Source organism: Aspergillus steynii (genome assembly GCF_002849105.1).
Source record: "Aspergillus steynii IBT 23096 chromosome Unknown P170scaffold_6, whole genome shotgun sequence".
NCBI classification, from domain to species: domain Eukaryota; kingdom Fungi; phylum Ascomycota; class Eurotiomycetes; order Eurotiales; family Aspergillaceae; genus Aspergillus; species Aspergillus steynii.
In genome coordinates this window covers 2,156,252-2,171,166 of record NW_020194403.1, presented here as the reverse complement: position 1 = coordinate 2,171,166, position 14,915 = coordinate 2,156,252, and the positions used below count along the sequence as shown (strand labels likewise).

The window sequence follows — 14,915 nt, the reverse complement described above, 5'->3', positions numbered from 1 at the left end:
CCTGCTGGTCTCTTTGGATCATCCTTTCAGCATTACTTTACTTATTTTACTCCGTACTTTATCCCCTCTGTTTTTGTCTTGCGAGCAAATTATAAAAATCCTGTTCTCCTTCTAATTCTACGTTTTAATCCAATGAAAACAGCTGCAGAACGAAAGGGAAGGAGACGTGATTGTTTGACTGGCAGAACTTCTGGGACCATGTACTTCCAGCAGGGATTTTCGTGTAGTCTTGCACTAGTTTCAAGGCCTTTGTCGTTCCCTAAACTGTAAAGGGAAAGAACATCTTTTGATTACTGGATTTTTTTTAAAAAAAAAAAAAAAATTGAAAAGAAAAGAAACCCCTAGACGGAGCTTACGGAGTACATTGGATGCAAAGAAAATAGACGCAGCAATTAAGAAACATAGCCCGACGAGACTGTAGAAGAGCCGAGGGCTTTAAAAATTACTAGATACTATGACCCAAAAAAAGACGATCTGATAAAAAGAAATAATCTTCAACAATCCTCCTTCTTCGACCCAGGAAAAAAAAAATACTAAATAAAAAGACAAAGGAAAAAAAAAAAAAAAAAAAAAAAAAACCCACTTGTCCATCCTTCCGAGATAAGATCTTAGCGCGGCATTTGACTTTGGGCTAATTAAGGCGCGCGGAATTTGCGAGATCGGATGTTTCGGTCGGCTTGAGCTGTATGTACAGTACAATACACTCAGTATGTTACACAGTAGGGTATGTCGTATGTATGAACATGTATGTATGATACCACTTTTGATACCTGCCTCGGTCAACAGCAGCTAGAAGGCCGCGAAGGACGATGGCTATGTAGTATGTACATACCTACCGTACTTGGACCAGTGCGCGTGCTTGACGATACATTTTTTTTTCTCCTGACCCTCCACGGATTTCCCAGGATCCGATCCTTGTTTTTGATCCGATCTTGAGACTTTTTGGCCGTGTGCCCTGGTCTCACTGGTTTTAACGGCAGTTGTTATTTTCATTCCCTCGAGCAAAAGGACTCAGAGAACTCGAGGGAGATCTTCTTCAGACGAAGAATCTCCCGGGAGAAACATGTCACTAGTAATTGATTGAAATTCAAAAAATCTACGACTATACAAACACAGGAGACGAAAGCAAGAAGAAAGTTCGTAAGTACAACCATCAGGGGCCGTCTAATCCAATCGGCCATGCGCGTGTCTATACAGAGGTTCCTCTGATATTCGTTTCGTTAATATCGCTCTGAGGACCAAAATGTGACTTTCCCTTCTGACTCGGCCTCCCCCCAAACCAGAGAGATCACATCGAGAGATTAACTAATCGTATCGTCAAATCATCTTCAAACCATGTGCTCTCAAACCATGTGCTCAGGTTCCTCCCCGGCCAGGCTGCGGTACCCGCCCCCAGTATGCATCCGCAACGGAGCCTCGTACATTTGATTGTAGTTGATTACCTCACCACCAAGCATTGCGGAGCCAGATTCACGCTTGCCAAAGTAGGGCGCCGGATCACACCAGAAGTCGCGGCAGTTGGTAACGAAGCCCCGCGAGAAGGGGTTCTTGGGGCGCTGCGAGTGGCGGCCATCCCGCAGCCCATCTCGTGCGGTGGCGAAGAAGGTGTCGACACCCAGAAGAGATGACCACTGCTGCAAGCACCCATGTCTTCGCGGTCGGTGAAGAGCACCCGGCGCCAAGGCTGGGTTCGGTCCTTGACCCGCAGATGAGAGGCCAGCGGCATCAAGTGAAGTTGTCCCGGCAGCCAGAGCCGACGCGAAAGCTCGCGAGCTCGGATAGCTTCTATCAATCGAATGCCCCCGCATATTCTCGTACGTTGTCTGGTTTCGGGAGATCTGAACCAGTTGAACGGCGCAGAGCATTGTTACCCAGACCAGCTGAATACAAACCCATATATCAAGAACAAGGGTGAACGTGTCACGGACCACGAAATCACACAGCACGTCGTTAATCACATTGCACTTGGGCGATGCCGGTGCTGGTAAAGCGTTGATATCTAGCCCCCCCCCCTGCGTTAGCGAAGTCCAGCGCGATACGGCCAAGTACACTCACAGATGAAGGTTAGCTGCAGGAACAAGATAATGCCAACTTCGAGACACGTGATGTATAGAACAAAATGCCGCAGGTTGTTCGCCCCAACACAGTTATCGATCCAGGGGCAATGGCTATAGGGAATTAGTCATAAACACGCTGACCGGGCCTGGAAGATGGGTTCTCACTGGTCATGCTTTGTAACGCAGCGCCCACAACGCTTACAATGCTTGCTCCGGAGAGGTTTCCGGACCATGCAAGACACACAAAAGTTTTCCTCGTCGAATTTCCACTGCTCAAAGAGCTCGGCAATGACCGCTCTCTGCTGATTTCGGCTTCCGAGTTTGGGAACAAAGCCAGGATCCTCGATCATGGCATAGAGATAGAAGTAGGTCGTCAAGCCGTAGAATATGACAAAAAAGATGTTCAAAAACGGAGCAGTGGAGTATGTGGCTACGAGGCAGAGCCGTTAGCTTTCATCAATCTGGCCATGGGGGGATAAGATGACGTACCGGGCAGAACATAGAGGGCGTATCGAACGCCGACCCAGAATAAAGAGCCTGCGAACACGCCAGATAAATATGGCTGGATGAGGGATTCAGCAAGAGTGTCGAGCAAGAGAGCGAAGGTTGCATAATGCGCAGTGGGTGACCGGTGAAAACATACCGTTTTTTGAAGGATCCTATATTCCGGAACGCTCCTACTCGCAGCTTTCTGCGCAGCCCATTGTAGCCCAAAGACGGTAACCAGCATGATCGGGATGGCGGCATACACGGCCATGTTGCTTAGGATCCATAGAGCCACGAAGACCATCAAAAATGGCCAAAGAAAGAAGAACTTCGACATGATGTTTTTGTTCCGGACCCACGAGTTCAATCCCATAGGAATGACCTTCATGTTCCCATCCAGATCGAAGCCACATTCATCCAGGGCGCGATACCATATCCTCGTTGTATTCATCTCGCCGGCCACTGTTGCCGGGCTTTTACCATCTTGGGTTTTCGCGAATCTATCCGCACCATATTCTATAATCTTCATGACACATGGCATGGAGCCCTTTACCAGTGCCCAATGAAGGGGGGTCAGACCACTGTCGTCGACGGCGTTCGCATTGGCGCCCCAGCGCAAGAACAGGTCAACGCATGCCGGAAATCCCTTATAAGCTGCCCACATAAGTCCCGTATGGCCCTGTTGGTCGGCCACATCCACCGGTATTTCTTGCTGTAGTAACAAGACAAGCAAGAACGCATTGCCATCGATGGTCGCCAAATGTAGGATGTTGTACCCTTGCACGTCGGTGAGAAGAGGATCGGCGCCGCGCTGAAGAAGGAGGTGAACGATGTAGTAGTGACACCGCTGTGCCGCCCACATGGCGGGTGTGGCCACCGATTCTCCTCCTTTGGCATTCACGTCGGCGCCGGAGTCCAGCAAGAACTTGCACATCGCATACTGGTTGTTGATCGCCGCCCACTTGAGATTCATACATGTCAGTCAGAGGAGTTCCCATCTTGCCAGCCAGTCCGGAACGCACGTACGTGTAAAGGGGTTATGCCTTCGTCATCCTGGTGGTTGGCGGTGAATTTCTTCTCATCGAAGAGTCGTCGCATAGCCGGGATCTCGCCGATTCGGGCAATCTGCATGATATCTTCTCCTAGAGGAATTGAGCCCTTTACAACCCCCCGCTCCGGTTTCATGGCTTTAAGCTCGACGCTGGCATCCTCGCGGGTGACCGTCGGGGAAGGGGTGGTGCTTTTGCCGTTGGGAGCGGATGGTGAGGTGGAACTGAGACCGGCGGAACTGCTGCCGCTTGGAGACTCCGCGGAGGAAGTCCCGGAAGGCATATTTGGTGTATCGCAACCCCGGTGATCTGTTCCGTATGAGGTGTGGCTTGTCCGGGTGATAGGAAGCAGGGGAAAGGGTGACGGCGGATGCGAGTACGGGGAAGCGTTCGGCGGTGACTATTATTAAAGAAGCATTGCGGAGTCAATACCACAATCCACGAAATTGCCCTGATGTTGCTCAAACCCCGGAGGAAACAGAGAGAGACTAAAAACCCGGGCAGAGAGGAAAGGGGACAGGTAAGAAAAGAAACACTTCACCTTTTTTTTTTTTCAGTCTTTTTCTCTTTGGCTCGGAGAAACTGGCGTGACGGGCGCTAAAAGAACATATACGGCGGATCTACCCTTTGCGCCTCAATCTCTCGTCCTGAAGAATTGAAGACCGACAAATGTCCTTGCGTGTGACGATGCTGCTTCAGCCTATGTTGGAGGCCGACACTCTTATGCACAAACACGACTGACGCCAACAATCGTGGAGACGAAGGCAGAGGGACCCAAGTGGAGGATTACTCAGCCGCGCTCGAACGGGGCTGATTAATTTAGGCAGCCGTGTTGTCTCCTTCTACACTAATAAATACTCCGTATAAATGGCGATTCAAACATCACTGCTAGAACGATGGTCCGTTTTGGTCATGTTGACAATCCTCTTGAACATCCTATCCTTTAACGTAAACCAAATGGGCAGAAATAATGACGGGGGTATCTGAATGCCCTCTCGCATTCGTGATCCGAGACACCCCTCAAAGTCCAACGAAGCCCAGAAAACCCAACGAGAAAAAGCAGAGACCGGAAGTGCTTAGCTCTCGAAGTCGTGGCCGGAAGCAGTGTTTTGATCAAAAATGGTGGCTTGGTTGAAGAGCATATGAGCATCCACTCGCAAGTCAAAGTCTGCGAGAAAACAGAAGCTGATCTCAAGCTTGGAGAGCTCACGCTCCGAAACTCCGCCGACTTTGGCCACCCGACTATGGGGATAGCTGAGATCTTCCAAAGTTTTCATCGCTACGCCGATTCCCGCAAGTACCAAGCGGTGCACATTCTTGGGGGTAACCAAAATGACTTTCTCGACGCTGGCCATGCGTGTGATGTACATGCTTGTGGCCAGGTAGACCGCGGTGGACATGGGGCAGTAGCGATGAAGCCGTATCAAGTAGTCCTTTAGCGAGATCGCAGGCTCTCGTTTGGAGAAAAACCGTTTGGACAGCATGCTTTGTTGAAAGAAATCGTGTCCTACTTGCTCGTCTGCCGCCGCCGAGCAATGTAGTTCGGTTACTTTGTTCGAGGCCCGCGTAAAGGATGCATTGTCGATCCCAGTTTTCCGTACCAAGTGAGGGCCAGCGTCCATGTTCTCTTCATCCGAATAGTCCGCGGTTGCCCTAGAGAGCATCTCCACGCTGGTGCATAATATTTCCAGTGCTGCAGCCGCTGGCAGTTGGTTGACATCAATGGCCTGGTCTTCGGAGAGTGATGTATTCGCGGCCGACGCGTTCTCGGCCCTTTCATGTCCGACATGCTGGCTACTCATTGCGACAAGCTGCAAATGGCTGATTGAACAAGAGTAACAGTCCACAGAGGGCTTTGGACCTACATGTAAGTGACGAGTTCCCAGCTGATAATCGCATGGTGGGACCAAGCCCCGCGTGCAGGAGGGTCGATAGATCGAGTCGATTGCAACGGGGCGTGAAGTACAAGCAAGAGCCGAGGGTAGTACTTGAGGACACTGATTTCTAGGCCCTGGGAAGATGCTGTGGATGTTGTGGCCCAATTGGTTTTTGCGGACTACCTGGGATTGTTGATGGGTAGCTGGTCCAAAGGACCGGAAGTACAGTGCGTACCCCGTGACCGCTACGGAGCGAAATGGGCGGACATTTATTGGGCCGACCTTCTGCCCAAGCCACTGTCATCACTTGCGTGGTGCCACCAAGGAGTTGATCAATTCCTGCACCAACCTGAACCGGAATTACAAAAACAGAAAACTATTAGAGCACCAATGAGGGATTTTTTCAACGCCAACGCCAACCCTTGTATCGACGGGATCCTCCGTCATCCCCAATTCTTTCGCTGATATCAGATTCATGCAAGCCTTCAGACCGCCGATTCCACGGTCGCCATGCAGTATATGACCTGAGATCGCGGGTGAATCGTTCTCGGGTCTGTCGTCTTCGAGCCTCCACGAGGATGCGCTGACCCGCTTCTGCCACATGACGGTTACCATCTTGGATTATCCTTGGCTGCGGGCGGTTTGGTCCGAGAGAGGCAGATGGACTTGGAGCAGCGTCTCTAGACCTTTCGAATCGCGGGGTCCGGGTCTCGATGTATGGGCGTTCCTTCGAGAAAACACGCTGAGGACTTGCCCTCCGATCGACGTTTCTATACCTATCGGCCAGCTTGCCGGGTAGGAAATAGTCTCGGCGCGGCTCCGTTGGAGTGCTGGGATATTGACGACCTTTGCTGACGCCCCCCTCATAGTCGATCGTGTTGGAAAAGCGGACTTGCCGGTCGCCTTTTCTCCGACCATGCTGCTCTTCGTCGCAACTGGCACGGGGGTCGTTGTGAACTTCCACCACGCGAGCTGGGGCCTGAGGGTCCTTGCGTCTGAGAGGTACACGCTCGACAACCGGAGTCCGTTCTCTTGGTAGGCGCCGCGCCTGAGATCGTTGTTGGGGGCGGGCTTCGCGGGACAGGGAATTGTCTTGTTCTCGTTCTCTGCCTGTCGATCCCGAACCTGCCGTTCTTTGCGGTGAAGTCGTATGCAGGCGTGGGGAGGCTGATACATGGAATCTTTGTCGTGACCGCATTGTATCATCACCATGTGGGTCTCTTATGGCAGAGGGATCGAGTGTCGCTTTGCGGTCTCGTGGTCCTTGTATTTCCTGCACTCTAACATGCTCTGGGGAGGACTTGAGGAACGGAAAGCGTAATTTGAATGGACGACTTCGAACTGGCGAAACCCTTCTTACAGATTGAGGGTCTGCTCGGCTTCTTCGGTATCTCAACGGGGGTGTCTCTGGTGAGTTCGTCGGATGATCATGGCGAGCATGGTACACTTCACCACAATTCCGTATTCTAGTTTTCCTGCAGGTTCTTTCGCCATCGCTGGACGAACAGTGGTATATAACTCTTCTCAATCGATCTTCCATAGGATATACATCAGTGAATTCTTCAACGAGGCACATCTCGCGATTCTTCAACACCCCCGTCCGCTCTCCCGGGCGCGTGCCTCACGATGCGCGGACTCAACCTGAAAATAACAATGGCTGTTAGAAATATTCTTCTGAGGGGCTCTGGTAAGGATGCTCTCGAAAAACTTTGAGATCGGTAACATAAGACCGTGGGGTAGAGAGAGCCATTCATCTAATCTGGTTCAATAGCACATACATCAACATGAAACCAACAAAGAATAGCAGCAACAACTGAAAGTAGTAGACAATGAGAACGGTTAGCTCACTTTACCTTTTTCTCCCCTTCCCTTTCTTCCCCGTGATGTGAATTATTTATCAAACAAGTATCGTCATGAACGAGATACATGTGCCTGAAGTCATGGGTTCAACTCGTCTGATTTTATGTAGATGGAATCGTTGGAATGTTTCCTTTTATTCTGGAGAGGGTAACGGGGACTAGCGATAGACATAGAAATGAGACAAAGAGACCGAGACACTGACTTTTCTCGGGGAAAAAAGAAAGAAATAAAAGAAAAGAAAAGAGTGAAGTGAGGGAAAAAGATGGCAAGATAGAAACGAGGTATACTCGGTCCTGTGTAATGAATGCAGGATCCCGCGAGGGTATCCGCCCTAGGCGTTCAGGAACATGCACCCCTGGAGCCTAGAGCATCCATTTACGGGGCATACACTCCAGTAAAATGAAAAGGAAAATTATATTTACCCTAGATCTCATGGAAGGATGAAAGGTCTCCTGGTAGACAAGTAGAGCGTGCGTAGGTGCAGCTTGCCTTGGTCACACGGTGCGCTGTCGAGTCAGCCGGGCGAGGCAATGATAAAAAGGAAGTTTAATAATGGGTTGGAACAAGAGAAGGGGGAACAAAGTGAAAAGAAAACCGCAAAAGAAATGGAGCGTCATCCCAGCTCCTTTGACGGTGCCTTTTATCCCCTCACCTTCCTCCCTCTGGAAATGAATCATCTTGCAATGTGACTCGAGCCTCCCTCGGCAGGGCGTGTATAGCGGAAGCCTAGAAGAAAGCAGAAGAGGCTGCAAGGCAAAGGGAACGTTCCTGGCTAATGGGGGACCAACGTCATGGTTAGTTCGCGCACAATAGCTATTTTCACTGCATGGGAGCTTTCCGCATGGCTTAGATGCATCATGCCTCGCACACCATGTGGACAGTTCCCGGCCCTCTGATGGGCTGACGAAAGGAACATGACTTGCAGGCGATGTGGCGCAGAACTACATCACACCAGCCACCAGGGGCTTGGTCCCGGTGGCTGATCCTTGCTGACGGGAAATCGATTGGATACGAGATACTAGCATGGATCATGACCTCAACAGCGAGGCTGCGGACACAACGGCCGGTCGCATTCTTGAATAAAAGATGACTCGCTACAAGGCTATGGACGCCAATCGACGAGCTTGCTGCCTTATGCCCACCTTGTCATAAAACCTTCGTGGTCGTTGTTTCGTCGATGGAGCCCTTCCAGGTCGAGTCGCTCGATTCCCTGTTGGATGTGCCGCAGTTGTTGATCAAGCTGGGAAAGCCTGTCTTCGTTGCCCGCGTCGCATAGCGAAGCCTCAAGCTGACCACTCGTGTTAAGATAGTATGATAAAAGTCGGGTAGCTCGGTCGGTGGGGGCCATTTCAGCCATCAAGGGCGCATCGGCTGCGACCCCATAGCCGCTTTGGCACTCAAGCATGACCAGTCTTCTTTCATCGAGAGAGGCCCCACCCTGGCCTTCTTCGGACTGAAAGACCGACTCCAGGGATAGACCGGTGCGGCGCAAGAGGCCTGCAAGAGCCTGGTGCTCGGGAGAAGAGCTCGTGCTTTCTTCAGAAGGCACCAGCATCGGTTTGAATTGGACAGAGCGCCTTTTCATGGTATCTCTCCTTGAAACCGGATGATGTGGGATTTGATCTCTCACTTCGGTTTGGTAGGCAGCGCTGAGAGTCTCGAGAGCGCCGCAGACGGACTCGCGATCTTGCAGACGTTTGGTCGAACCCTCAGCAGACGCTACCAAGTCCGCAATAACTTCCATGATCTACCCAACATTAGCAAATATTATCGAACCGAGGTAGACACTTACACAGTCAAGCTTCTTGTGTGCGACGACGCGCAGTTGTTCGTGCTGATTGTGGACCTCTCGTAATATAGGCTCGCTGTATTGCTGTTTCGTAGAAACTTCAGCGAGTACGTCAATCTCCGGGTAGAGAGACTCCAATTCCTCCTCCAATGCAGATATGAGCCCAGTATAGACTTCCGCCGAGCCGTCAACGTTTCCGTGGCAGTCCTGGATGCCCTCCAGGTACAATCTGTCAAGTCGGTGTTGTATTTCCTTGGTGGTATACTCGGCCAACATTGTAGACAATCCCGAGGCTTGCTTCGATAACAAGGCATCTTCATCAGTAGACTTTACTTCAGATGCCAGTCTCTCCAGGTGGACGAATATCCTGTCATCCTCCTTCAATCGCGATGACAGTGAGGAAAGTATCCTTTTCCCATCTATCATCACTTTCTCTGACTCATTTTTCAGGTCCACGTTCACTTCTTCGACCAATTCACCCGACTAAATAGAGTCTCAGCAGCTGCCCATTATTACGAAGGCCGACAGAAACCATTACCGCATTCTTTATACCCTGCCTCGCCCATTCGTGTTCTTGGCGTAGCCGTTCCGATTCCCTCTTTTGCACGAGTGCCCGCTCTCCTTCCAGACCAAGGTGCTTGTTCAAATTTTCGCATTGAGCTTTTAGTATTTCAGTCTGTTTCTGGATCGCAGCGGTCGACGTGTTAAGCGACTCAATCGCTTCCCGAAAGTCTTCATCTAGGAGCGGTCGCGTCCTGCTGGTGTCGGGGTCGCTGAGGATGCCCTGCAGGGCACCCGAACTCTCGAGGTTACGGAGCCTTGTCATGGAAACACATTCAGTCAGCATGGGGAGCTTTGGTATCAATGCTGATAAGAAGAAGAATGCAAAAAGAAAAGGTGGTATACAAGGTGAGCTCCTCTTGCGACAGGAGGGAATCCTGGCCTAGGAGTCTCGTCCATTCTGCATGGCTGGAATCTGCCTGGTTCTCCAAGGCCTTCGTGACTTCATTTCCTTTGACCGGAATATCGCGTTCTTTCAAGATCGAAAGGATAGATTTGGCCGGGTTGATTGACTTCGTCATTGTTTGTTTGTTGGGTTCCACCGGAGAGAACTCCGCGACCCGATAACTTTTGGACCGCCCCGTGGATCACGGTGTCTCTTTCCGCCCCGCTAAACCGCCTTAGTGCCAAAGATACGTACTGCTACTCCACACACCACTCCGACTTGAAAGAACTTTGTGCATCTACGGAGTATTATCTATACTAGTCCTGCTTTCTAATGGGCCGAACCTTCCCGTGTGACCGCGGGATAATACCAAGTGGACACGGCAATAATCACGTATATCAAGACACAGAGACCTCCTTCGAGGTAATTTGACTTGCCGTCCCGCAAGAAATTGCCCACGACTAGAATAGATAGCACCACGAGGACAATCATGAAAATTTCGAAATTCAGGTCCATGTCCTTGCCGAGGCCCCAGCCTACTAGAACCGCGAGCGGCGCGTTGAGAAAGGCGGTTTGGATCGAGGGACCAAGGCAGTGAAAGAGTGCGAAATTGATTTGGTTGTCCCTATGCAACGTCAGCAGCTGTTCTCCTGTCGAGGAGGTGAACCTACCAGGCTTCATCGATGGCGGTCAAGTGCTCCGCAGCCTTCTCGACCAGGGGTACTAGAATCAGACCCATGAAGCTGTCCGATACATGCCTTTCATGGACAACACTCTCGATCTCCTGGACCAGGAACACCGCCGACAGGCAGACACAAACAAGCGATATCACTATGGCCAAAAAGCACTCGGTCAATGTGAGCTTCGCACGATTGCGTTCTTTTTCTCGATCTTCGTCGCGATGCTCATCAAACTCAAGCACTTCGTCAAATATACTGTGATGGCTGTGCAGGTTGTAGAACAAGTACCTAAAGGACAACGTGAGCTGAATTCCTCTCCGCCGGGAAGCCGGGAAAGCACGGCGGCTCGTAGCTTACATCACAAATGCGACCAGAAGGACGATCGATGTAGACCTGCTGATGACCAGGGTGGAGTGCATCAACTCCTCGGGGGTGATCTCTGCATTTGACGAGCCCCCGCTCAATGCCGCGTTAAAGGCACTCGGGATCAAGAGCCCGAAGCCAGCAACAAGCAAGAGCCCCGTGCCCACCTCGCTCACGGCTTCATGGAAAGACTGGTGTTCGCGGCCAATTCCCCCAAAAAAGAAGCACAGGCCCAAGCAAAGCAAGAGGTTCGCCAAGATGGACCCTAAGATCGCGGCTTGGATGACCGGTATAAGGTTCCCACCCTCATCATTGTGGATTAGAACCATGAAGAGAACGATTTCGACCACCGAGGTCAGCGTGGTCTCCAGCAGCACGCCAAACACCTTGGGAAGCTTCTTTGCCAGTTCTCCGCCCGCAAATCCCAGCAAGTTAGCCGAAGGAACCATGGCAATGTAGTTGAGAGTAAAGATCCAGACATGAAGATCCGGGCGAGCAAAGTAAATCGTGATAGCCGCCGGTACAAAGGGCCACAGGACGTTGACCAGCATTGATAGCGTGCAAGTACTCATGAAGCACACTTTTAGAAGATGAACCGGATGAATTCCACTTCTTCCACTCTCTCCCGCCGTGTTAATGCGAAACAGGCCTTGTCGAAGTCCATGGTTGTGGTGGGTGGGCAGCACAGAGTCACTGCGCGAGTTGGACGGTTGTTTAGAGGGAGCGGGATTCAACACGCCTTCGTCGACTCTGCCGCTCTCTTGTCGCGTCGGAGGCTGCTGTTTCGCGCTTTCCATTTCAAGCTGGGAAGATTCGGTCAGGGATGGCAAGATGAGATTTCCGTCAAACGACTCGTCATGTCTTGTCAGAATCCGGGGGGAGGGCGGCTGAAAACAAGAAAAAGTAAAGAAGAGGGAAGAGAACAAACAAGGAGACCGGTCACAAATGGCTCAGTTAAGATAGATTAAGATTTCACCAAGAGATTCAGATCATTGGAAGCAGTGAAAAAAATATGTTGCAGCAACGCCAGACAGAAGTGCACGGTGGATGAGCTGGCAGCATTACGGAGTAAGAGGTCCAAATAATAATTAATTGGCAGTGATAAGCAGTAAGATTAACAGTGCTCCACCCACCGAGCTACTCTGGCATATATGGATGGACTCCCGAGAAGGTCCATCTTGACTCATTATGTCGAGATCGCAACGAGCGTCTGTCCTAGGTAGCTATCCATGAAAGCCTTACTCCGGAGTATGTGCATCTCGAAAACGCACCGCAAATGATTCTTCCGGCCAGACCCTGCGGTGTGTATTAATATTTGATGCACACGCTTTGAAACCTTGGCAGACGCGAGGGCGGCGATTAGTGCTTGTTGGGGGGTCTTGGGGGTCTTGGGGGTCTTGGAGGGAGCGAGATGAAAAAGGACTGCACAGCCACCAATGGATCATCTCCCGCCCGATGGTGGTTGTTTGTACACACGAAGTACATACTACTGCATAGTACCTGAGGAGTTCAGGAACTTCCTGACCAGATGAGGACAGCCAGAATAAATTTATTTAACTCCTGCGATTCCCAAGAATAAGAATATAGACATACTATACATACTACATACTCCGTACCGAATAACCTTAAACCCTAAATAGCCTCTTCTGCCAATTTTATGCGGATGACTAAGACAATATGCTGACTCACCCGTCACATGCAATGCAAGGCGGCTACCGTCGGGAGGGGAAAAAGTCGTGAGATTTTTTCGCCGAATTGCGAATTGCGGATTGCACCGGTCATCTTCTGCGAGGCCCTCAAACTCCTGCGGGCTGGATTATCTTCTTCGTCCACTGGACCTCCTCTTGCACGCTTCTCCCCTTGTATACTGAGTCAAACCAAGCCTCCCAGAAAATCATTGCTTCCGCCGTCATGTCCTCGATCACCTCCCCCGCCATCCCTCCGGTGGCTCTGGACAGGATCACCCAGCATATCGGTAATACTCCCTTGGTGCGCCTGAACCGACTACCCCAGAGCTTGGGGATCGAGGCGACTGTGTATGCGAAGTTAGAATACTTCAATGCCGGTGGAAGTGTGAAGGATCGAATCGCTTTGCGCATGATTGAGGAGGCCGAACGCTCCGGTCGAATCAAGCCGGGCGATACTTTGATTGAACCCACGAGTGGAAATACGTACATCACCTATTTTTATCACCCACTCGGCCCTCTATCAAGCTAACCATCTATTCCCTCTAGTGGTATCGGTCTCGCGCTTGTCGCGGCCGTTAAAGGTCAGTAATGCCATATTTTCCAGGTGCTCAGCAACGTGCACAGTGCGCTGACTTTCTTTCATCGGCTAGGCTATAAGACAATCATCACGCTCCCCGAGAAAATGTCCGCCGAGAAGGTAGCCGTCTTGCGAGCGCTGAATGCAACTATCATCCGTACGCCGAACGAGGCCGCCTATGACTCGCCTGAATCTCATATTGGGGTCGCCAAGCGTCTCGAGAAGGAGCTGCCGAATGCCCACATTTTGGATCAATATGGAAACGAGAACAACCCGCTGGCTCATGAATTTGGTACGGCCGAAGAGATTTGGACCCAAACCAACGGGCAAATTAAGGCGATTGTTGCCGGTGCCGGGACTGGTGGCACGATCACCGGACTGGCCCGGGGTCTCAAGAAGCACAACTCCAAGGTCCAGGTGATTGGAGCCGACCCCCAGGGATCGATCTTGGCTCTCCCAGCTGCCCTCAACGAGGAACATGTTAATGAGCCCTACAAGGTCGAGGGTATCGGATATGACTTCATTCCTGAAGTCCTCGACCAGCAGGCTGTTGACAAATGGTACAAGACAGAAGATAAGGAATCTTTCCAATACGCTAGACGCTTGATAGCCGAAGAGGGCCTGCTTGTCGGAGGAAGCAGTGGAAGTGCCATCTCAGCATTAGTCCAGGCTGCTAAAGAGAACAACTTTGGGAAGGACGATGTGGTTGTTGTGGTTCTGCCCGACAGCATAAGAAGCTATCTCACCAAGGTAATATACGGAACATCCCGGCCCCCCTCCCCAAATCTAATCCTGCGTCGATGTCCGGTTTCTTACTCATTTATTCTAGTTCGCCGACGACGACTGGCTCGCTGCAAATGGACTTCTATCGTCGCCATCTCTTGGCGCCCCGACCCCGGCGCCGCAGGAACAGCGCGATGAACTCGCTGAATCCAAGGTCAACTCCTTGAGATTGAAGCCAATCACCACGGTCCTATCGAACACACCTTGTGAGAATGCTATTGAGGTCATGCGAGACCGAGGTTTTGATCAACTCCCTGTTCTGGCATCTTCTGGAAAAAAGCTTGTCGGGCTGGTCACTCTTGGAAACGTTCTTAGTCGATTGACGCATGGACGGGCCACGGGGAAGAGCCCTGTTGCCGATGTCATGTTCAACTTCAGCAAGATCCCCGAGGTTGTTACTGACCCCAGAGACATGGGACTGGCCAGCTCCAGCGGGGGTGACTCCGGTGCAACTCAAAGCTCCAAGGTCCGCAATCGCAAATTTGTGGAGATTACGATGGACACCCCACTGAGTGTTCTCAACCGATTCTTCGAATGGAACAGTGCAGCAATTGTCACCGAAAAAGGTGAAAATGGTGCAATGAAGCCGGTTGCAGTTGCCACAAAGGTTGATCTGCTCAGCTGGCTGCTTCATCACAATAAGCATGCCTCCTGATACCTGTTGGTAAGCAGATTTGAAAGGCAGCCGTCTCATGATCACTGGAAAATATTTTTGTGTCAGGGGTTTTAATTGGCTATTGTTAATAGCCGTTTGATTTGC

General features: G+C 51.0%; 6 protein-coding genes across 6 annotated transcripts; 1 reads left to right on the top strand and 5 right to left on the bottom strand.

The window, feature by feature from the left end:
- Positions 1–1,074: 1,074 nt before the first annotated feature.
- On the bottom strand, positions 1,075–4,122 carry P170DRAFT_438745 (palmitoyltransferase AKR1). The gene is made up of 6 exons (XM_024849675.1): positions 3,570–4,122; positions 2,701–3,504; positions 2,547–2,619; positions 2,223–2,487; positions 2,056–2,168; positions 1,075–1,999 (listed from the first exon to the last, which is right to left on the bottom strand). The coding sequence occupies exons 1-6, from the start codon at positions 3,873–3,875 to the stop codon at positions 1,344–1,346; spliced, it is 2,217 nt and encodes a 738-aa protein (XP_024702334.1). The 5' UTR covers positions 3,876–4,122; the 3' UTR covers positions 1,075–1,343.
- Positions 4,123–4,296: 174 nt separating this feature from the next.
- Positions 4,297–5,036, bottom strand: P170DRAFT_438744 (putative cyclin-dependent protein kinase complex component). Its single transcript, XM_024849674.1, has one exon. It carries the CDS (start codon positions 4,990–4,992, stop codon positions 4,669–4,671), a length of 324 nt encoding a protein of 107 aa, XP_024702333.1. The 5' UTR covers positions 4,993–5,036; the 3' UTR covers positions 4,297–4,668.
- Positions 5,037–5,786: 750 nt separating this feature from the next.
- Positions 5,787–7,111, bottom strand: P170DRAFT_438742 (putative RNA binding protein). Its single transcript, XM_024849673.1, has one exon. It carries the CDS (start codon positions 7,043–7,045, stop codon positions 5,873–5,875), a length of 1,173 nt encoding a protein of 390 aa, XP_024702332.1. The 5' UTR covers positions 7,046–7,111; the 3' UTR covers positions 5,787–5,872.
- Positions 7,112–8,461: 1,350 nt separating this feature from the next.
- P170DRAFT_477891 (uncharacterized protein) lies at positions 8,462–10,200 on the bottom strand (the record flags this gene model as incomplete). The annotated part of the gene is made up of 4 exons (XM_024853511.1): positions 8,462–9,076; positions 9,122–9,601; positions 9,657–9,936; positions 10,025–10,200. The coding sequence occupies 4 exons, from the start codon at positions 10,198–10,200 to the stop codon at positions 8,462–8,464; spliced, it is 1,551 nt and encodes a 516-aa protein (XP_024702331.1).
- Positions 10,201–10,394: 194 nt separating this feature from the next.
- P170DRAFT_363550 (hydrogen/calcium exchanger domain-containing protein) lies at positions 10,395–11,904 on the bottom strand (the record flags this gene model as incomplete). The annotated part of the gene is made up of 3 exons (XM_024844581.1): positions 10,395–10,689; positions 10,736–11,032; positions 11,102–11,904. 3 exons carry the CDS (start codon positions 11,902–11,904, stop codon positions 10,395–10,397), a joined length of 1,395 nt encoding a protein of 464 aa, XP_024702330.1.
- A 1,114-nt stretch (positions 11,905–13,018) lies between these two features.
- On the top strand, positions 13,019–14,810 carry P170DRAFT_363129 (cystathionine beta-synthase CYS4; the record flags this gene model as incomplete). The annotated part of the gene is made up of 4 exons (XM_024844556.1): positions 13,019–13,278; positions 13,342–13,376; positions 13,446–14,122; positions 14,202–14,810. 4 exons carry the CDS (start codon positions 13,019–13,021, stop codon positions 14,808–14,810), a joined length of 1,581 nt encoding a protein of 526 aa, XP_024702329.1.
- Between the last annotated feature and the right edge of the window lie 105 nt (positions 14,811–14,915).

What these genes read in the sequence shown, in the direction of transcription:
- P170DRAFT_438745 (XM_024849675.1), bottom strand. Translation starts at nt 3,875, where the DNA reads ATGCCTTCCGGGACTTCCTCCGCGGAGTCTCCAAGCGGCAGCAGTTCC. An exon ending in ATAGGATCCTTCAAAAAACG is followed by an intron (nt 2,620 to 2,700) that starts GTATGTTTTCAC and finishes TCCCTCATCCAG; the next exon opens with CCATATTTATCTGGCGTGTT. An exon ending in CGCCCTCTATGTTCTGCCCG is followed by an intron (nt 2,488 to 2,546) that starts GTACGTCATCTT and finishes TCTGCCTCGTAG; the next exon opens with CCACATACTCCACTGCTCCG.
- P170DRAFT_438744 (XM_024849674.1), bottom strand. Translation starts at nt 4,992, where the DNA reads ATGTCCACCGCGGTCTACCTGGCCACAAGCATGTACATCACACGCATG.
- P170DRAFT_438742 (XM_024849673.1), bottom strand. Translation starts at nt 7,045, where the DNA reads ATGTGCCTCGTTGAAGAATTCACTGATGTATATCCTATGGAAGATCGA.